Below are 22,337 nucleotides of genomic sequence, written 5' to 3' on the forward strand. Positions count from 1 at the left end.
TGAATCAGACTATTGCCCTCTGCAAGGAAGCAAATAAGGTTGAACCATTCCTTTAAGCGTCAGTTCTTCATTATAGCAGTTATGTGTTTTCGGACATTGTCACGAAAATATGAGTCTGTGTACAATGTTAAAACAGGAACATGGCGTAATTCATGATTATTACCGTTATTACATGTTACTGAGTTACTATCTTGTGTCACAACAACTTAAATAATAGGGTGAAGATGTGTAACCAATCCAGTGAGCTTTAACCCTAATTTACCTCCGTACGTAACACATCTGCATCCAGTAACATTAATTATAGTCCAGAAATTACAAGTGTCACTGTCTCATGAAGCCTTTCCCTTTTCTCTCTCATTACTCTCCAGAGAAGGTAATGGGCCTGATGTGGTGCAGAGCTGGCAATTGCTCGTCAGGCAATGAGATTTTATTACAGCCTTTTTATTTCATATCCTTAAGAAACCTGACAGCCATTACACCGGAAAGCTCTGCTAAATTCTTTACTGCTATTAGTGGTTGTAATTATAGAAATGATCTTAAACTGACTCACAGAGGGTTTTTTCCTGCACAAAGGGACGGAGGTGGGTCAGAAACCTCCAGTGGGTCCAACTGTGGAGCATTTTATGTTACAGCTGCAAAAATAAATCAACACATATTTAAAAAAAAGTACACTTCACACAAACTTTGATGTCAGTTCACATGGTAAGGGTTCCTTTGTTTATCTGCATTGTGGGAAGCAGCCCAGTCTCACAGCCGGTTGTAAAATAAATGCAATGTAATGGCTTCACACAAGTTGTCCGTTTTGTTGGTGTTGGTCAGCACTAAAGCAATGCCAATGGTAAGACAATTATGATCTTTTTCATGGTGGACACATTAAACACATCTTTGTGACTATAACATCCAGAGCTGGTGATGTATATTACATATGGAGAAAGACTAGGAAGGTGGACGGGTCCAACAACACAGGACTTTCAACCACAAGACTGATGGACACTGAGAGTCCTAAAGTGTTTTCCCTAAACCTGCAAGGTTTTGTTGTCTAAAACTAGCATTGGTATGTAGCGTAAAGTTGTCCCGACTGACAGAATAAGAAGTCACGGCGAGAAACACAAAAGAACATTGAATACATTTTGTGAGAACAACTGTTTTGTAGGTGATGCATTTCTAGCGAGGCTAGTCATGTTGCATTTTGGGTAATGGAGCTGGGTTTTGACAAGGAAGGAGAAGATGGGGTGTAAAAAAAAACTCTGTCATTGGGTCTGCTGCATCAATTGAATTGTGTTTTTAAAACGGTTTAAAATATGATTGATATCAACTGTTAGCAGCATCTAGATTATTTCTTAAAAAGACAAACTTCATGTCTTCTGTAGTTAGTTCGGGAATTTGGAAGTTTTCTGTATCAGAATCAAATATTCTAAACGTTCATTGGTATTTTTTGTATATTTCAATCAAAACGCAGTGATTTCTAATTTTTCAGATAGTTTTAAGTATGAAGTATACATCATAGCCTATGCTTAAACTGTTTTGGAGATACTTTTGCTTCAGAGAATAATAAAATGTTCAAATTAAAACCTTGAGAATTTATTTGGTGTGTCGTGACTTTATATCTCTGTTAACCTGCCTTTGAAAACAAACATTCCTTTAATTCACACATCTGCACCGTTTAACACCGACTATATTTTTCTCCTCACAAAAAGGACTCAAATAGACTTTAGAGTGTTTTGTGGTTGTCTGGTTGTTTTTACGTAGCTGATTGTGTTCTTGTAATACTATTATAATAATAATAATCCTATCATATGTCCATAGGTGCTGCTGAGTTCCTGCCTCTGTCATTGTGATTGCGTGGATTTTATATTAAATAACTTCGTGATGGGTTCCTCGTGTTTGATGAAATAAGAACCGCAGGTGGGTGAAAAACGCAAAGCCAGCATCATCTGTTTTGAGTTGACGTGCACGCGGCGGAGAAAGGGTTAAGAGTCACATGGGAGCGGGTGGTATTATCAGCCCTGGGCTGTAAAAAAAAAAGTGTATGTGGAGAAGAAAAAAAAAACCTTAAGGAGAACAAAGAAATCAGAGTCTATTTAAAGAGAAGGAGACCCCGCAGCCTTGTGACTCCCGGCTTTTTTGCGCTCCGCTCACAGCTGCGCCAAACCCAGCCTGCGCTCGTGCACCACCAACACCACCACCACCACCAGCGCGGCTCGCGACGGCGGCGAGGATGCGGACTTCTCTGCTCGCGTGCTGCTGCGTCTTCGCGCTGCAATGCCTCCCGAGCACGTTTTGTCTTCCAGTGCGGAGATCCAGCAGGTACAAAGTGGCACCGGTGAGTTTTGGCTCCTGCTTTCTTGTCGCGAACGTGGAAACGAGGAGAACGTTTCGCTGCAGAAGTTTGGAAGAAGTGCTTTTGATTGTTTTGGGTGCAGAAGCGAGTCGTGATTTACTCTTTATGCGTTTAAAAGGAATCTGCAGTGTTGACTTTCTTCATTCTTCCTCCTGCTGCAAGTGACTCCCCCACCCCCTGAACACACACACACACGCTCACACACTTACACACACGTGCACGATATTTTTCTTGTGCAGGCTGAAGAGCAGAACGACTCTTTGTACCAAAGTAAATGCAGTCCACATTCTTTATGAATATTTTCTTTTCGGTTTAAGTATCACTTTTCTGCAGCTGCATGTGCCCCCCCGCGCGCGCGCGCACGCACACATGCACGTCCCATCTTCCGAATCATCAATAACACATATTGTTGTATTTAAGAAAATGCTGTTTCTATGCAGGCACAGGAGCTGTCACTGTAATTAGTCCGAGAGCTGCTCTTACTCCGATGAAATGACTATCATCACTACTTTATTTTTTTGTCTGCTCAGCAGCACTGGGAGCACCTTGTGCTCTCCGTGCACGCAGGGTGACAGCAGTGTTTTGGTTTTGCCTCAGTGCAGTCAGCTCAGATCCCCCGGAGGGGGCAGAGCAGAGAAAATAAAGGTTGCAGAGTTCCCCTTGTCTGCGGGGCAGGAAGCAGTAATAACAGGTCTTAGAGGCATTTTGACAACAACACCATAAAAGAGAGGGGTCCTCCATATGGACCCGTCATGGCGGCGTCAGTGGCACGCATACAAGGAGTCACAGTCGCGTGTCTTTTTACATACTTATCTGACAGCGTTAAGCTAATAAATCAATCTAATAAATCTGCTCCGGTTTTGTATCATATTAACCGCACAGCCTGGCAGACATCCTCTCTCCTCCTGCATCTAACTTTTATTTATAGAGTCAGCTACTTTAGCACGCATGTTTTTTCCTACAGGAATGCACTGTTTACAGGTACACCGAAAAAATAAGGAATTTATCACAGCAAAGAGGCAGCTCGGATAAGCAGAGTCAGAGAAGAATGTAGCGGTTGCTGAGAGTAGTGCTGGTGGTTTCAGAGGAGGGTGGAAGTTGTTGATGTGTGCAGTAATGAGTTTCGGTATGTTCCTGAAGCATCGGCTGAACGCTAAGTGATGAGAGCATGCACGTATTGTTGTATACGTTGTTGCTCCGTTGAGCTTTGTTGAACTCTGTTTGTGAAATAGTCACACAATTGAAATAATAATACTGATTCGTGAACATCATGATCACCATGTCGCTCAGCAGAAATTTCAAACTAATAGTTTGTAGCCCGCACTACAATTTTTTCATTTCTGTCAGTTGGGTTTAGGCAACAATCAAGCATTAGATTCAGGCAACTAAAACATCGGGTTTAAGCAACCAAGCAAACGTCAGGATTAAGCAACAAAACAAACATTTTAAGCATTTTTTAATGCTCCTCAAAATGAATGCAATAAATATTTAGCTTGGAAAGACGTTGAAAGGTGGCATCTCTTTCCGATTATTCACTAAGATTGGTCAGGATCCATTCTTTCAGCCAAGCCAGCATGAATTTATGACTGTTTGAATACACCTCCTTCCAAACCTCGGTGTCAAAAGATAGATTTGAGATTGATTAACAGAAGTTATGCTCATTTTCCCTGACTTTAACCTAATCTTTGTTTATAGTCTTGGAGATAATTTGACTTCTTTAGAACTCCAAATGTTATCCAAATAAAACAAGGAAAAAAACACTCTTGATGAGACATGTAAGTGTTTAGGGTTACAAGGATTCATTTGGGTCATAAACCTAATCTGACAAAGTGAATATCTCACTGGGCAAGAACATTGCGTGGTCTGATCTTGGCAACAGGTAACGTTCTCCCTTTGGCTTGTTTTACTACTATCCACGGTACTGTTTTTCTCACACTTGAAATGTTTTTCCACAGTTTAAGCCACAATAATCAGAAGTCCGGCCATTGTAGTGTCTTTGTCAATGGCTTGATTACCTGTCAAGTTTAAAACCAAGTTTCTGCACATTATCAGAACCGTGCTGCACCTGTGATGACAACGTTGTTATGTGTGCTGGTCTTTTCACTTGAAACTCTTATCTGTAGTTTTATCAATTTGTTCCCTCCATTGTTGACAAAAGAGTGAGTGATTAGACAGGCCCAGACCAGCCTCAGAGTCTGTGGCATTCAGGGTTTTTTCTCTCTAGAGTGAGGGGGGGGGCTAACTACTAACTGTTTTTGTCAATAAACCCTGAGTCCCTTCCTCGCCGCTCCTTTCTGTTTTGCCCCATCATGTTGATGTCTGGGCGACGCGATTGGTTGGGGAACCGTGAGAGCAAAGGTGACATCAGAGCCGCGATGAGTTCCCATGGAGTAGATCTAGGTCACAGCTAGTTCTAGATCAACACAACAGTGAGGGGGGGTAAAAGGAGCTCATACAGTTAATAGTATGCACTCGTTAGGCGGCGGGAGAAGCCCCCGGCCTCGTTCTGAATCCTTCACTAACAACATCACATTTCTCGCTATAAAATGAAAGTTAGCTTAGTTTAGTTTATCTAGCGGACAGCTGGCTAGTTAGCTAGCTTGCGTCTTCTGTCATTCCTTAATGCTACACTGGTTCCAGAAAATACGCTGATCATCAGGCTGGTGAAGAGCTGGGTCTAACTCGCCCTCCACCTCACTCCCCGTCGCTCCAGAGAAGGACAAGCTAACTATCTACTTAGAATCTTACAATCACCAGGCCCAAAAGCATCCCTGCTTTCTGGTCTATTTGACTCTAAATGGGAACATTATGAATTATATGAACATCATGTTGTGTTGAAGAAGACTTTAAACTAGCGATTGAGATCATAACCTCATGTTTGCAATATTTACTGAAATAATAAATCAAGTGAGAAATAGGGTTATTTTGTCAAAGACTTACATGCAATCAGACTTCTTTTTGCCCCCTGATGGAGAGAATGCAGGTTTAAGGCACTTCAGTGTCGGCTTCACTTTGCAGAACCAGAGGTTGCCACTCGCGTTCAACACGTAACTGTGATGTCCTGACTTCACCTTTGAACCTCGTCTGCTCCTGTCTATCACTAGCAAATCAATAACAATGCTCCAGACGCCTCAGACAAATGATTAAAAAAAAGCATGACATTCCTGGTAACTCTTGCTCACCTGCATGTGCTCTTGCTCTTGTTAATAATAAAGATGAAATCATCAGTTAGTCATCCTGCAGCCACACAGACAGAAGATCTGCATGTCTGAGGTCTCAGCGGAAGAGGTTTTTTTTCTTTGTGCCAGGAAAGATAAAAGATTTAAACAGATGCTTTGCATCACCTTCCACTGGTGAGTGTTTCTGATTTTCAGATATATTGGCTGAGGAGAGTAAGACAGAAGATAAAGTATTTGTTGATTCACTTTTTTTTTTAACAATTCCTCTCTTATCTGGCACTATAAATAATTTTTCACTGCAAGCAATCCATTGTGCCTGGGTTTTTCCAATGAAAGCACACCCTTTAAATTAAACCCTTATCTGTCTGCTGGTGTAAACACTCACTTATGACTTACTTCCCAGCATCTGGTGGTCACTGTGAATCGGTTGAGACAGATTTGTTCTGACAATTATGAGGCGATTCTTATTTTGCTTCTTGTGAAAATAAATTGGCTGTATCACCTGGAAACCATCAAGAAAACAGTTTGTATTTTGCCATACGTGTTTAAACGCCACGCAGATCTTATCACTCTCAGAGTTTCAGTGAATTTCAGGAGGAATTTTTCGATCAACTTCTGTAATTTCCTTTTCAGAGGCACTTTCTTTTCCAGTCCTGCTGCAGTGTAGATTTCCTTCCTTCCTTATTCAGAACACATGTTCAGCCAATGCTGATGCAAAGATTGGTCTCTGTGGTATCGAGTGATCACTACCTACATCAAGGAGGTTATGAATTCAGTTTGTTGGTCTGTCAGTCAGCAGGAAAAGAGGCAAACTGTAGCATGGGCCAACTTTCCTTAACATTGCAAGACGGGTCACGGCCTTGGCGGAGGCCTGCATTCCCCAAGTGCCCTTCTAGTTCAGATGTTTGGATACGCACATCCCTTGTTAGTATCGGGATCAATTCATTCATTGTTGGTTTTGGACTTCACTGGATTTGTTTTCAATATCAACAGGCTTATGTCTATGAATTGAAAAGTCTGATTGAAGAAAAAAAATCTTCTAAATGCATTTGTTCTCTTGCTGAGAGTAAGACGCGAAGATTGATGCCGCTCTGACATCTGTATGCTTAAATATCTGCAAGCCAATTTAGCTTAGCATAAAGACTGAACAACAGCTAGCGTGACTCCGTTCAAAGGTAATAAAATCATCATGTATTTCACGGCGGTGAACTACAGACCTGATATAAGAAGTGGACGTATTCACCATGACATCACTAGTTGGTTTGAGAAACACGTGCTCTTTGGTGGAATATGTGTTACAATGATGATGCATTACAGGAGATGCTTGGACAGATTCAGAAAAGATGTCTAATTCAATCAGAACATTGTGTTGGTAATTAGAGCGGTGTTGTTATATTCCTTGTTTTTTGAATGGAGTTCTGCTGATAAAGACACCAGCTCAGAGCAGGACTGTGCTGCCGGCTAGTTGTTAGTGTCCTGCTTTAATATTCCTTTCTACTTAAAGCTGTATTCTACGATTTGAAAGGTTTGAAAAAAGCATCCCCCCCCCCCCACACACACACACACGCCCCTCCCCTCTGTGGTCCTTAATCCCCCCCCCCTCTGAGCTCGTATCGTTCTCCCCTCGCAGCCTCCCACCTCCCTCTTATTTTACGAAAATAGTTCACCGAAATGTGTTTCTGAAAACATTTTAGGCGAGAAATTAGCTATGAAGTTGCTGAATCTGTCTTTATTTTACAACAGTCAGTTTAAAAGATATTCGAGAGCTTGCGGGCGGTGGCACTCCTTACATAGACAATGAATGGGAACATTCCCTCTGCTTATGAACTCAGGCAGGACGTTTAGTTTCCCGGTGTGTCCGGGACTTCCACAACATGTACAAAGCAGTAATAGTGTTTATTACGGCCATGAATGATGACACATTATCGGTGTAAATGCAGTGGGTGCCGGTCGGATTTCTCTCTCACCCCGACTGCAGTACGTCCTCGATCCCAAACTGCTCGGCAATCGCTCGCCAATAGTAGCCATGACAAATCTTTCAAATCATAGACTACAGCTTTAATTTGTTGACTCCATCCTTATTAAATCACTGTCATACTCTACGTACTTTTACTAATAAAACGGGGTATTGTAACCTTTCCCACCAGAGTGGGTAAGGGGCTTTAATCAGCTTTGAAGCAGTTTGAGGCAAAATGTCAAAAACGTTTAACTCTGGGGGTTTTAACTCTAAGCTAAATGCTTAGAGTTTGCTATTTGAGTGGTGCAGCTGATCCCATGTCAGTGACACAGCCGCTGAGACGGCATTGTGTCAATGTTTGCGTCTTCACGTTTAATTTCAGAGCAGACAATGGAAATCCTGTCAGGAGACGACGCTACAAAAATAACTCCAGGCAAGTAGTCTGTCACTTTCTGCTGAGAGTGCAAGAAGCAGGTGATGAGACATGAAACTGCCTGAAGGCCCGCTGAAGGTTTCTTCATCCTGGAAACATGTGAGGGGGGGTTTGTGATGGTGGTTGTGGCGGTGCAGGGGGGGGCTTCCATTACAAGTATGGACATATCTGGCTTCTGGTTACAGTGATGACAAGATGCGTGAGCAGCGGTGCAGGGGATCTGACATAGGTATTCAGAAAGAAACATGTCTATACATGATGCCTCTGAACGGTGTCTCCAGTCTGACAACGAACCCCCCCCCACCATAACCCCAACCAGGTCAATGTGCCTCAGTTTGACACGACCAGCAGGGAGCCTCGAGCTTGAGCCGACATCCAACGTCAAGACCACTTCCAACCGCACTGCATCTTCACTTGAGGGGGAAAACCCTTAAATTTACCTTAAATACCTTCACAGCAAAAGCGGAAAACAATTAGGTGAAAGCAGAGTATTTAAAGACTGCATTAGTTAAGCACAGGACTTCTGGTATACCTTCCACTATGGCTGACCCATGAAATTCTCAGATCAGTATCATCCATACCATTTTGTCAACTAATCAATAAGTTGATTTAATTGACAGTTTTGTAAAAATTAGGTTCTAAGTGTTGCGTTTACCAGAGATGTGCTCATTAGTTACTTGGAAATAAGTAATTCAGTCAATGCAAATATGCACAAATAATAATCATCAAAATGTGCATAACTTTTATAGTGGTGTCACTTTACATTTAGTTTAGAAACTAATATTTTTATTGTCACAGATGAACATCTTTTTTTCGTGAACATCCTTATCGTGTTTGGAGCTGAGAGCCAAGAGAGTCGGGAAGTCCGGAAGTATTAGGAGACAGACCAACAGACTGGTTTTATTGTATTTATCTTGAGTCGGTTATACAATCATAGGAGCGAGACACTTCTAAAGTTTGTTGTGTGACATTTTAAGAATCCTTTGTTCGCAAGAAAACAGCAGATATTCTAGATGGAGCTAATGTTCTTGTTTGGGTTTGACCCTAAACTTTAATGTGAAACCTGTTGGGGATCAGGCCCATTGAGGGTTTTACTCGGCTGTGAGGGTCAGACAGGTCAAACAATCCATTAGACACACGTTTTTTTTCTTCATCTCCCTCTTTGAAAAGGCCAAGGCGGTTCCCCGCCACTTAGAATTAGTGTTACCACCCTGAAAGCCGACACTCCCTCCAGCTCACCTCTCTGATTGGGATCAGCCAGCGGCCAGCTTCCGTCTGAACCGTCTCGTTGGCGGCTTGTGACCAGGTGACTTACAGCTCAAAGACCAAGGAGTCAGCTGAACACAGGTCGTTTGTCCAGATACCTAAAATCACCTGTGTTTACATTATCCTGACAACAACAAGGCTGGGGAAAGTGGGATACTGCCCCAGGTCAGTCCAGAAGAGCTCCACTGCATGACAATTATTACTATAATATATTGTAAGTTCAACACCTCATCATGGCTAACAGAGAACCCTAAGTTCTATAGTTTTTGTTTCCCAATGTAACTATTTTTTCTTAATCACTTTTACAGATAGTTACTTTAAATAATAAACCCCCCACAAATATATATATATATATATATATATATATATATATATATATATATATATATATATATATATATATAATACAGAGGATATGAACTCAGTGGCCTGGTTTTGGCTCACCTAAACCTTCTCCCAAGGGTAAATACATGTTTTAGAAAAGCAAACAGAGGCCAAATTCCATGATAGTCATGTTATCCAGCAGTTTCATGTCAACAACCTTTAGATTAATGTTTCAGACATGCTGAACACCTTGATAACCCTTATGTTATACCCTTGTGTTGTCAGGAGGGCAGATAACAGCACGAGAAGCTGAACAAGAAGCTCTTTCAGCTCGTTTGTAACAACAACTAATGTTTTAATAAAAATCTGTAGGACACAAGCAGAAACTTCCCCCATGATGTGAGTCTTAAGTGCTTTGTGGCACAAAACAAGCACCTTACATCTCGTTTAAACACAGTGAGGAGGTGGAGGAGGTGGGGGGGGGGGGGAGCTCGGGGAGGTGTGGACCCGTCAGTCACCATGTTTCTGCAGTCCGGAGCACATTCCATGAATCCTGCTGGGTTTTGCTCCCCTTAATCTACAACAACGACACGGTTTGAGTCATGCAGAGCTGAGCAAGGCAGCCGTGTTGAAAGACAACACAATCCACAAGTTTGTATTTTATGGATCTGTTTTTTTTGGCTTTGTAGGGTTGATTACAAAATCTTTGGTTTAACGCTTATGGTTGATATTTTCTTACTTTATTGTTGGATCAAAGGTTAAAAGAAGAAAAAAATAGACTGCTACAGTAGCAACATGAGGCCGCGAATGTCATGAATTTACTATTTTTTATAGGGATTTCACCAGAACCAAACCTTGCGAGAATGTGGCGGTATTTTTTTATTTTCTGCAGTTTACAGGTACCATAGGTGGGATAGAACATTTCCCAGTTTGTTTCATAAAAAAAGAAACCAGATGATGACGATTTCACTGATGATGCTACATTTTGAACATCACATTTCAGTTGAAATCCGCCAGAAGGATAATTAGTTAACGTTGGTTGTGAGACAGAAGTCAAGGGAGGATTCACAGGATCTTAGTAATTGGTTTCATCTCAGCACAATAAATTGATAGCGTCTTTTCCCACAGGTTGTTCTGAGTGGCGGCGGAAAAGGAAATGCACGTGTTTGTGTGATACACCCAGCAGTCAGTGTGGCACTGCAGATGTGGTTTAATTCAGCGGCTGGCGACTGAGGCCCGACGAGTAGGCTCTCCTCTGTAATTTGCTTCGGTGGAAATGAGCAAAGCCATTTCCTCTGAATCTGGTGGGGGTGGCGTGGCCGATAATGGGACATCCTGGGACTTACTGTCTCTTAAATTGGGGCAAACTTCGTGGCTCTCTGCAACCTGATTATGAGTGTTAGTCATCATAAACTTCACGGGTGATGTTGATTCATTTCCAGCCAGCTGAGATACACATCTGTCTCAGGTCTTTCTCTTGGTTTCTTCTTACTGTTGCTTCTTTTTCTTCCATTTTCTAATGTTTCTCTTCTTCATCACGTCTTTCTTTCATCTCATGTTGCTCATCATCATATTTTTCTTCTTTACCTCCTTAACAGCCCTGTTAGGTAAGGTGAAATCAATTTATTTCACTGGGAAAATCTACTCATTGGCTATTGCATCTTAGCTGTGTGGCACCATCAACTTTTATTTTAAGCTCTTGTTTCAGATTATAAACTGCACCACATTATTTCAATTTCAATTACAATACAATTCCTTGCATGCACCTAGCATGTTCCTGGCTTGCTAGCATGTTAGCAGTTAGCTCACCAGCAGCAAACCATGCGAGTCATACCCACGTCTCCAAGTCTTGCACATGTGAACACTTTAGTTTTGTGTGCGTTTCATCCTTCCTTTACCAAAAATAAATCTCCTCCATGTTTCTCCCATTGCCTTCAGATGATGATGATGACATATTCTTAATCATTTAAGAGTTTAACGATTGAACAAAAGAACCACCTGCACTGACTCATGAACGCCGTTGTTGCAGGTCTCTGAAAAGTTCCCTGACCTGAAGCAAAGGGGGAAGCTTCCTCACACTCAGGACTCGGTGAAGGAGGTGAGTCTGCCGACGAACACCTCAAACACGTGGAACCGGCCTCGCTGTGGCGTGCCGGATTACCCCGCCCACAAGGAGGTGCAGTATCGGGGGCGCCAGAGACGCTTTGTCCTGTACGGAGGACGGTTGGAGAAGACGGACCTCACCTACAGGTACAGATACACACACTCAACTCTGATTTACTGTTGGTAAGCAGAGGATGGTCACAGGATGGTTACAAGAAAGTAGGATGTGTTTTGAGATGCTCTTCTCATATTCAATATAATTTACATGGATTTGTCTCAATTGTGCTGCTCTCTAATCTCGTCATTTTCTCTTCAGCGCAATGCATGATGGTATATAACGCTTGGTTAGTGACCTTCAGTTGAACGCTACTTTCCAAGATTAATTGTGGGATGCCTTGATTCCACTATATAGGGTAACATAATTCTTACTAAACATTCAGACAGCACCACAACATGGGGAACTAGCTATATAATGGACTTTATCGTGAGAAGTGAGAGATTTCAGACAAAGCTATGGTCACTTACGTTCACTGGTTGCAAAAAGTCAGAACTCGAGGCTTCAGACGCATTCACCTTTTCAACTTAAAATCTTCAACGAACGATTGACTGTAGAGATATTGGATGATGAACTCAAGGAACAACATAACATGGAAGGCCTTATATTATTTAGAAAATGAGGTCTTGAGCGCTGGTTTTCTTTCTCCTGAGTCCTTGGCTCCGGCGAGCGGCTGCTGCCTCTCTGTCTGTGTCTCCTGACGGGAGGCAGCACCGGCCACAGTTTAATAAAAGTCTGCTGCATCGGACTAATAAAGCGCTCACAGTGTCACCTGACGAAGTGAAATGGTTAACCAGGCAACAACCCGCACCGTCAAACTATACGTCTACATCAGCTGACACGGCCAGTATTGCTTCCATGTCCTACAGAAGGACTAAAATATGAGGGTTGAAAGAGTGGAGCCACGCTAATGAGTCCCTGCATTTAATTTAGAATCGGAACCAGCTTGAGCTTGTGAACTGAAAAAGGATTCCGCAACATAAAGTTAAAGTGTTAAGCTTGTTGTGGTATTGTAGCTGCGGGGGAGAAGTGTTTGTTTTCCAGGCGTACTTTTATTCATGTTTACAACTTAATTCCTCACATTTATATCTAAGTCACTAAATGCACTTTTAAACCATTGTTAAATTTAAGTAGCTGTGAAATGAGGATAAATCTAGTGATATTCAGATTTTTCTTATCATACAAAGCCTGATATATCCTCAAAGTTCAAAAACCTGCCCACCAACACGGTGAACAAAAGGAGTTTCTTTGCAGCAATGATTTCTTTTTTAATAGTTAGGGTGGCACTATCGCCAGAAGCGCTGCACAAAATCCAGGTTAAACACGTCCCGACAGCTTCGTGCTGCTTTACCCATATCAGAGTGGGTTCAGTCTTCTCATCTCGCTCTCACCATACATATCATCATGTTTCCCAAAATGTTGGACTGTTGCTTTAACTCGTTGGCTCGATGTAATGGTCCAAACGGTTGGAAGTTTAAGGAAGAGCTTAACAATTTGGGATATATATGTATTCGCCGGCTAGCTTATTTTATTACGGAGACTGGTAACGGGGAACAAGCTAGCCTGGCTCTGCCCAACACAGTGATCGACAGTAACGGTGGCCAGGTTGCCATTGGCAACGACTAAGCCCGTCACCCACTACCACATACCTCAAATATTCAGACGACACAGCCAAGACCCAGACAAAAACTCTCTTGGACTACAGCACCATCGCTCACTTCACTCAGTGGTATAAGGTTTCACATCTCAACATCTCAAAGACAAAGGAGCTAATAACTGGTCCCCCTTCACCTCAGCACCCCCATTCTCACCAACATTCAAACAGTAGAAATAGCTGACAGTTTTAAATATCTTGGCGTACCGCTGGAAAATCAACTCACTTTCGGCCAGCACACCAGTGTTTTCCAGAAAAAGATGTATTCTTATCTAACTGCAGCAGTACATTTCTGATTTTAAGTGTAAAAACTTCCAAATTTACTGAATAATTTATGAAGTGTTTGAGGGCAGCACTCAAATGAAACAGTTTATTGTTTTTCCCCAATTTTGTCTGGACCAAATAATCCCAACTACAGGTGTGAAAGCAGCCTGGACAGATAAAAATACATATACGGCATGACCGCTTTCTAGACACCACCAACAACACAGAACAACAAATATGTGATGAACTTGTCAGGAGCTGCTGGCGAGGAGCTCAGTCCAGCTCAAAAACAGAGCTAACAGCTAACATTAACGGAGGCCGCATTTATTTACATTATGATGCGTGCAGGCTCTAATTCTTCAATTAACAAATGGAACTGGGTCAAAATTATGTTATCATGATGTGTTAAAATGCAATCGTGTAAAATGTATCTTGAGTATCTATGAGTATGAGAATGTATCTTGTCAATCGACAACCTGAACACAAATAAAACCAAGTTGGTCCGTGTTAAGAGGACCGGTTGGTTTATAGAGAATTATATGTGAAAACAGTCATGTTGGTGAGATAAGGTTTGTTCTTTTTCTCTCACTTTACACACTGGGTGGTTTTATCTGAAAGGAAAGAGGGGAAGACGTTGATGAAGTGTTTAGTTGCTGAGCCTGAGGGCATCAGTAACATCACAACTCCACTGCCGATAAGACGACTGCAGAGATCAGATTAGAAGAAGGCTGGTGGTCCGTCTTTGCTACTTTACTGTACATCCTGTGTGTGTGTGTGTGTGTGTGTGTGTGTGTGTGTGTGTGTGTGTGTGTGTGTGTGTGTGTGTGTGTGTCACCTGCATGGATCGGCCATAGGATTGTCCGGTTTCCCTGGCAGATAAGCGAGGAAAAGGTTCGACGTGTCTTTCGGGAAGCACTCAAAATCTGGAGTGATGTCACGCCCCTCACCTTCACCGAGGTCCACAGCGGAAAGGCCGACATCCGGATCGACTTCACGAGGTGGGAGGACTGAGATGTAGAAGAACCGTGTTGATTCAAACTTAGGACCCGTTCTTTTTTCCTTATACACTCCCCTCCCTTGAGCAACATAATCAGTCACCAAAATGTCACTGTATGCTGACGACACACAACTACAGTTGTGTGAATAAAATGTGAATATGTTCTGGCTCCTTTCACTTTCTGTGTTATTAAACTAAATATTTTTGGGTTTGGATTGTTGATCAGAAAAACTAAAACTTTCAATATGTGAACATGGATTCTGGTTCATTTTGATCTGCAGTCCTCAATAAAACAGCTCAATACTTGTTGTTGACATTGTTTATCGTCTGCAAAAGTTAACACTAACACAGTTTGATACTATTGCTTCTGTTAATACCACCACTACTGTTAATGCTACTACTACTACTATACTACTACTAACACCAAATGCCACTGTCGCTGTAACGCCTGCCCCTGGGTGATGTTGGCTTTGAAATTGTATTGACTCTGGAAATCTTGAGCGTATTCTAGTCCTGCTCAATGTGTTAAGTCTCCTGAGATGACTTCTGTTGTGATATGACACTATAAATAAAATTGAATTGAATTGGAATGGAATTTAGGCTCATCTCAGTGTTTGATTTACGCACCTGCAGGTACTGGCATGGTGACAATCTTCCCTTCGACGGCTCGGGTGGGATTCTCGCTCACGCATTCTTCCCCAAAACACACCGACAGGGCGACATTCACTTTGACTACGATGAGTCCTGGACCCTGGGAAACCACATGGGTAGGTGTTTGTCTGAAAGGATAGAAAACTATTTTTAATTCAAATAACATTTTCCTTTTGAAAATGAACAAATAGAATAAAATAGCAGAACGGAACAGTCACATATGAAATTGATTGGAGGCTTTTATGAGGACACCTACATGTTCTGTTGGTGTTTTAAACAGCTGCCGTCACTACGAGCAACCACGCAATTGACTGAGTCACCAGTTAACATGGTCACTGGTTAAACCCAAACACCGGCGGCTTCTATAAACATGTTGACTACCACTGGACTGTTTGTAAAACTCAATGAAGTCAAAGCTCTGAGGCAAAGTCAGGGGGACTTGACTTTGGATGTATTTGATATTTCCTCAATCCGCATTTGTTTAATTCAGTATTGATTTTATTTCTGTGACTCAACTCAAGTTAATCATCAGTTCATGTGTGAAAAGTCAATCTGTAATCTAACGAGTAACACAAGGCTGTATCGGGACATGGAGATGAAAACTTAAGTCAGCAGCTAAAGGAAGGAACTTTTTCATGACTCATTGTTGGCACCGTATCGCCAAGCAGGTCAAAACAAGCTTTTTTCAGACCCCTTTTGAACCAGGTGTGGTTTTGCGTCCTTTGAGCGTTGTCTGCCACCCTTTCTCTCTGCAGGCACAGACCTTCTCCAGGTTGCTGCCCATGAGTTCGGGCACGTCCTGGGCCTGCAGCACTCGCGGGAGCCGGGAGCCATCATGTCCGCATACTACACCTTCTCCTACCCGCTGAAGCTGAGCGAGGATGACAAGCGAGGGATCCAGTACCTGTACGGCGCTCATCCGCAAATCCTGCCCTCGCCACCGCCGCCGCCACCGCCACCGCCACCCCCACCCCCGCCACCGCCACCTCCATCAAACCCAGAGACCAACGAGATCATCATTAATGTGAGTGGAGCTGATACACTTTTAGGCTGAACTCTTTAGACAATTTCGCGCAAATTCACAAAAGGATTGCTTTTGCTGGGCGATAAACCTGCACAAAAAAGGCAAAAAGAAACTGCGTAATTGTCAAAGCATTCACGAAGGCTGACATGCATTGCCAAGCAGACAGCGTCTCGGTGCTCCTGTACTATTTGCACATATTTAAATGAGGTAATATGCTGAAATTTGGATCAGAATTGGCCACTTTTCATGCAAAAATCAGAGAGATGTAAAAGATGTAATCGTAAGACAAAAACATCAACAAATGTTACTCAAAAAGGAGGTTAAGCCATTTGTTGGGGACTATTTTCAGCGGTGGAATAATCCTCATTTGGTGCTCTAGAGAGTGTTTGTATGTGGGATTGAGTTTAAATAAACTACAAAGTGTGTGTTAATGGTGATCATGTCAGCCAGTAAAACAGTGACGCACATTGATGTGTTTTAATGGAGCTCGGTGGCTCAGAGGAAGAAGACATCCACAGGGATCACTTCTCATTTTTATGGTATTTTTTTTTACGAAGAATAAAAATGGAACACCACCAGTCATATCCTTTAAAGGTCTGTGGTTTTTTTGTGTGGTCATGACACTTAAATAGAGCAAATATCTTTGAAACTACACCACATCATACAAGAGTGTGTTTTTGAACCACAGATGATAAATGAGGGTCAAAGACCAAAGTCATTGTTTAGTCTCACAGCAGGCGAACACTTGGGAAAAAGTTCCACTTCAGATTATTTTCTCTTGTGAAACTTGGAACTGAGAGATTTTCCCCAGACAATAAAACGGCTCCTTAACACTTAATCCCGCCGCAATAAAAATCCCTCTAGTGAGAAACTTGATGCCTGCGTGATGTGTCTCATTTCCAGCCTGACGCCTGCCAGACGGACTTTGATGCCGTGTCAATGATTCGAGGGGAGCTGTTCTTCTTTAAGTCGGGCTACGTTTGGAGGATCAGGGACGGGCATCTGGAGGGCGGTTACCCAGCGCTGGCGTCTCGTCACTGGAGGGGGATTCCCGACAACATCGACGCCGCCTTTGAAGACAAGTCGGGGAATATATGGTTCTTTCAAGGTGGGCAAACGAGGAACGTTTGAGCTGTGTCGTTATGTGGTTTATGGTTTTAGGATCATCTGCAGATGTTAGGCATTGCTCTGCACTCTTAAGCAAGTTTAAACAGGTGTACAATGTTAATTAACACAGAGCTGTTCAATTATTGCAGTTACGTCTTTCTTGGCGTATTTACATGTGATGTGGTTGAGGTGTTTCAACCAGATGTGGAGTCAGTTTACTATTTATCTGCGTCAGCAGGTACATTGTTGGTGTTGGTGTGATAACCACTGAGCATTACTCAGAAACCTTTATTTGGACACAAATGTCTGATTAAGAAGAACCATTTGAAGGACGTCCACTGTTATCCGTCTCTGTACAGGTGAGAGCTACTGGGTGTTTGATGCCGAGATGCAGATCAGAGGCCCAGAGTCCATCAGGAGTTTGGGTCTGTCCGTGTCCGGGATCCAGGCGGCACTGCGTTGGGGCCACGACTCCAACTATGACACCTACTTCTTCAAGTCAGGCAGCTACTGGAGGTTTAGCCCCCGCGAGAACCGGGTCGAGTCCGTCTACCCGCGCAGCATGCAAGACTGGAGCGGCATCCCTGACGACGTGGACGCCACCTTCAGGGACATCTACGGTACGGCCCGGAGACAAAAGCTGAATGCAATTATGCTTTAAAAAAGCAAATATTTATCTATTTGGGGTTTACAATGTGATTTTTATACTCCTGTAACTGACTGTTTAAAACCCATATTGTTTCGACTGCACAAACACACACCTGGATACTTAAAAAAGAGTCGGTCAGGACTGCACAATCACAGTTTTCAGCATGAAAATGTTCCAGATCAGAAAACCCTTTTCAAACTAAAGTAAAAAAACAAATGTCTTTGTGTAACGAGGGCTGGGTATCATTAAATGGCACTGACAGATTCTGTGTTTTATCTGAGCTAGACCAGAGAATATTCAGTTACAAAAGCTCCTCATTGTTCTCTGTGAAGTTAGCAGGAAGTGATGTCATGTAGCCTTGGTGCGTTTCATATGGAGTGAGCACTGCACCAGACTCCATTTAAAAAAGAAGCCTTTTATATGCTTGACTGCTTGCCAGCAAAACGGTCGGTTAGTTACTCTTTGAACTGATGACAGTTTTCTAAAAAACGAAATGTAAATAAAATGTAATTAATTGTTGACCACACAACTTGACAGGTTATTATTCAAACGCAGATTTCACAATGTGTTTTATGTCTTCCAGGCTACGCTCACTTCATTCGAGGACGACAGTACTGGAAATTCGATCCCGTCGGCATGAACTCTTTGGAGGGCTACCCTCGCTACATTGGCATGGATTTTTTCGGATGTAGAAACGTGTGAGTCTCTAACTGGAGAAACAGGTTTTTTTAATATGAAGAGGAGCTCTTGTAGCAGAGACGTTTATTTGTTCATCATACGGATTCAAGAGGGACGTGACTTGTCCTTTGAATCCGTTTACGCTTTACTCCATTTACTGAATAACACCTTCTTCTCAGGAACAAAAAACAAGTTATGTTTCCTCAGACTCGGCACATCATGTGCAGCTATAGTCATATACATTTTTGCACATTTTTGCCTCCGTAAGGCTGAGATCTGGGCCCCGTAATAACGACGTGTGATGCTGCCTCATTCTCACTTCCTGATTTGAGCCTGAAATTGAGATTTTCAAATGATTTTTTCTTTTTTCAAAAACAGCACCAGCACAGACTTTAGAGGATGTTTACTATTTCAACTGCTCTGTTTTCTCATCATGGACGGACTCTCGTGTGTTTGAAGAGTGACATCAGACACAAAGCTGCAGTTGGCAGGTTTTCCATTGGCTGCAGCGAGAGTTTTGTTTCAGTGCTGTAACTTTAAACCCGGTCAATGTCAAAAACATTAAGGATGACACATGCAGTTGCTTTTCCTGCCAACCTGAATCACACTGACCCTTAATCACAACACATGAAAAAAAGTCACATTAATTTTACTACACAGAGTTTAGAAGCTGCATGAAGAGTTTTTATCAGCTGAATATCCTGCTCAGCGTTCAGATATTATGGCATTTCATGTCCCAAATTGAGTCTCTCAGGCAGCACTGACTCTAGTCAAGTTTTAGCCCGAATCTTTAAAAGAAAATGTGCAATTCAAATATAAGGGGTTGGGGTGCGTCAAAATAAACAGTTGCACTATTTCTCCCGTTTGGTGCGTTACACTTGGATAACATGATGGAAATATGACATTTATATTGATTATATTATTAATTTGAAGGAACGTTAGTCTCCTCATATTTCATGTGTGTGGGTATGTCATGATGTATTCATTAATTCTTACTTAGTTATACACCAATTTATCCACCTCAATTAAGTATACATTCTTTTTGCGATACTTCGAGGATTTCGAAGTTTTTTTGTTTTGTTTTTTTTGCTAAAATTGAAAATGCACATACAATCAGATGAACAAGAAAAACTACGCTTTTATCAAAGTGGTTCACATTAATTAAGTGTTTGAGCAATGGTTTTGGTTGAAGTGGTCTGAGAGACTCAATTCAGGGCAACATCATCCCAGATCTTCATTGTGATTTCAGTGTGTTTCAGGTGTGTCAGAGTCAGTATTGTATTTATTTTTCATATTTGGGCAGATCGAGCAAATGCACAAGGCTTCAGTATGTTGGGATGTGATGTATACCGCAAACACCTCTCACATTTTCCTTTCCTTGCGTAGCTTTAAAACGGTATGTTACTTCCTTTTTCTTCTCTGACAAGACAAAAAAAGTTTGCATTTCATGCAACATAAGAATAAGGTGTTCGTATGGGGAAGAAAATAGGGATAACATCACAGTATGTCGTGTTTTGATGTTGCTCTTCCAACATGATGGTATGAAGCTCTGAGTTGTTGGCCATCACTCACCAGTTTGCATGATGGCTGTGGCGGTTAAAAGAAGCTCTAGTGCGCCATCTAGAGTGCAACGCCGTCACCCTGCAGGAGAAGTGACATGTTTTCTCATTTTATGCGTCTTATGCTGGATGAAGTCATTGTTTAGCTGGAACATAACATGGTGCTCTGGTCTGTGTGATACGTTCAGGGTCAGTTGCTGCGTGGACACTTAAACTTTCACCCTGTTTTTGGTGAATAATTAGAAGAATCTTTAGAAGTTGTCACATTAATTACCAGCTGGAGGGCAGTGTTGAAAAGTAAATTTAGTACAAGTTTGAGGTTCTTGTACATTACATGATTACATCCACTACTTTTCTTTGACTTCACTACATGTATTCGACAGCAGTAGTTAATAAATACATTTAAGATTAAAACCTACACTAAACTAAAGAAAGAACAGGAAATTATAGAATGTGAACGTCCCCTGATGCCAATTAAACTGTCACTTACATCAACCAGCTCTTCACAAGGATTAAATACTAATTTCTTGTTTTTCGTCCATTTCACCACCACCCTCAATTTACTTTAATGTGTTACAGCTGCAAGCAGCTCCTCCACTTCCTGTGTGCATTGCATTGTGGGAGAATAACATGCATCAACAGCACCACTACACCAAACAAAAAGTCTGTGTTTGTCATGCATATGATCTGGTTGGAGTAAGTAAAAAACAATTTAGTGTGAATACTCTTCCCTAAAGTTCCCCCATGATTTCATTTAAATATCTGTTTGAGGCTCAAAGAGGTCAAAAAAGATTTGAGAATAATCCATTTAACTAATATAAATGTATTATTTTCTTCTCCCATTAATCAGATTTATCCAGTGACCCTTTGAAGGACACCACTGGACTAAACTAGCTGTATATAAAGTAGTTAGAAGTAGCTACAAGATGCTGCACTGACATTCACGATTCAGTATTAATCCTTTCATAATGTAATACGTAATAACATATCAGTGACAAGGCAAGACATTTAACTGCAGAATGAGTACTTTTACTTTTAATATTTTAAGCACATTTAGGTGAAAATATTTCTGTACTTTATTTGGTATTCAGGATTTTAGGACTTTTAGTTAAAGAGTAACAAAACCCCATTCGGTGCCGAACCCTGGAGATTCAATAGTGTAGAACAAAAACGCACCACAGGAGCTGCTTGACTTGGAGAACATTACCTCAACATGTAACTTAGTCAGACTTTACTGATTTTAAATTTATGTTCAGGATAGCTGTGACCCTTTCAATTAGCTTATGCTAATCGCTAGAGCTAATGCTAATCGCTAGCATGCTGGCTATTATTATCATTGTGGTTGGGAGTGCTGTAAAGGTCTGTTACAGTGACAAACTAGAAAATTCCCCCGCCGGGAAATTTTGAAAGGGCCACGGGGGCTACTGCCGGAGTGTATATACATTACGATGAGATTCTTCGAGATTTCAAACGAGACGGAGTTGTTTTAGAGGCAAATACAGAGACTGCTTGCTGACTGAGCTGTCAGAGTAGTCCGTTTTGAGTATTGTGATGTACTTCAAAAACTGTCCACCAATCAGAGCACACCACTCGTGTCTCCATTTTAAAGTTTAAATGGAGTTTCTAGGTGAAAGTATGGCTGAGCTGAAGTCGTTTGACTAAAAAAACTACATTTCCCACTACTAAATGTAGTTTTTAGTACATTCCTGTCCACCAATCAGAGCACACCACTCGTGTCTCCATTTTAAAGTTTAAATGGAGTTTCTGGGTGAAAGTATGGACGAGAAGACGACGTTTGACTAAAAAAACTACATATCCCACTACTAAATGTAGTTTTTAGTACATTCCTGTCCACCAATCAGAGCACACCACTCGTGTCTCCATTTTAAAGTTTAAATGGAGTTTCTGGGTGAAAGTATGGACGAGAAGACGACGTTTGACTAAAAAAACTACATATCCCACTACTAAATGTAGTTCTTAGTACATTCCTGTCCACCAATCAGAGCACACCACTCGTGTCTCCATTTTAAAGTTTAAACGGAGTTTCTAGGTGAAAGTATGGACGAGCAGAAGACGTTTGACTAAAAAAACTACAT

General features: G+C 41.8%; 1 protein-coding gene across 1 annotated transcript; it reads left to right on the top strand.

The window, feature by feature from the left end:
* The first annotated feature begins 1,962 nt into the window (after positions 1-1,962).
* mmp11a (matrix metallopeptidase 11a) lies at positions 1,963-22,169 on the top strand. Its single transcript, XM_084024246.1, has 8 exons — positions 1,963-2,323; positions 11,530-11,750; positions 14,431-14,574; positions 15,207-15,340; positions 15,980-16,248; positions 17,152-17,356; positions 17,715-17,975; positions 18,588-22,169. The coding sequence occupies exons 1-8, from the start codon at positions 2,219-2,221 to the stop codon at positions 18,704-18,706; spliced, it is 1,458 nt and encodes a 485-aa protein (XP_083880372.1). The 5' UTR covers positions 1,963-2,218; the 3' UTR covers positions 18,707-22,169.
* Positions 22,170-22,337: the final 168 nt, after the last annotated feature.

Source organism: Eutrigla gurnardus (genome assembly GCF_963514095.1).
Source record: "Eutrigla gurnardus genome assembly, chromosome: 13".
Taxonomy (NCBI): Eukaryota; Metazoa; Chordata; class Actinopteri; order Perciformes; family Triglidae; genus Eutrigla; species Eutrigla gurnardus.

What these genes read in the sequence shown, in the direction of transcription:
- mmp11a (XM_084024246.1), top strand. Translation starts at nt 2,219, where the DNA reads ATGCGGACTTCTCTGCTCGCGTGCTGCTGCGTCTTCGCGCTGCAATGC. An exon ending in AAGACGGACCTCACCTACAG is followed by an intron (nt 11,751 to 14,430) that starts GTACAGATACAC and finishes GATCGGCCATAG; the next exon opens with GATTGTCCGGTTTCCCTGGC. An exon ending in CACCTTCAGGGACATCTACG is followed by an intron (nt 17,976 to 18,587) that starts GTACGGCCCGGA and finishes TATGTCTTCCAG; the next exon opens with GCTACGCTCACTTCATTCGA.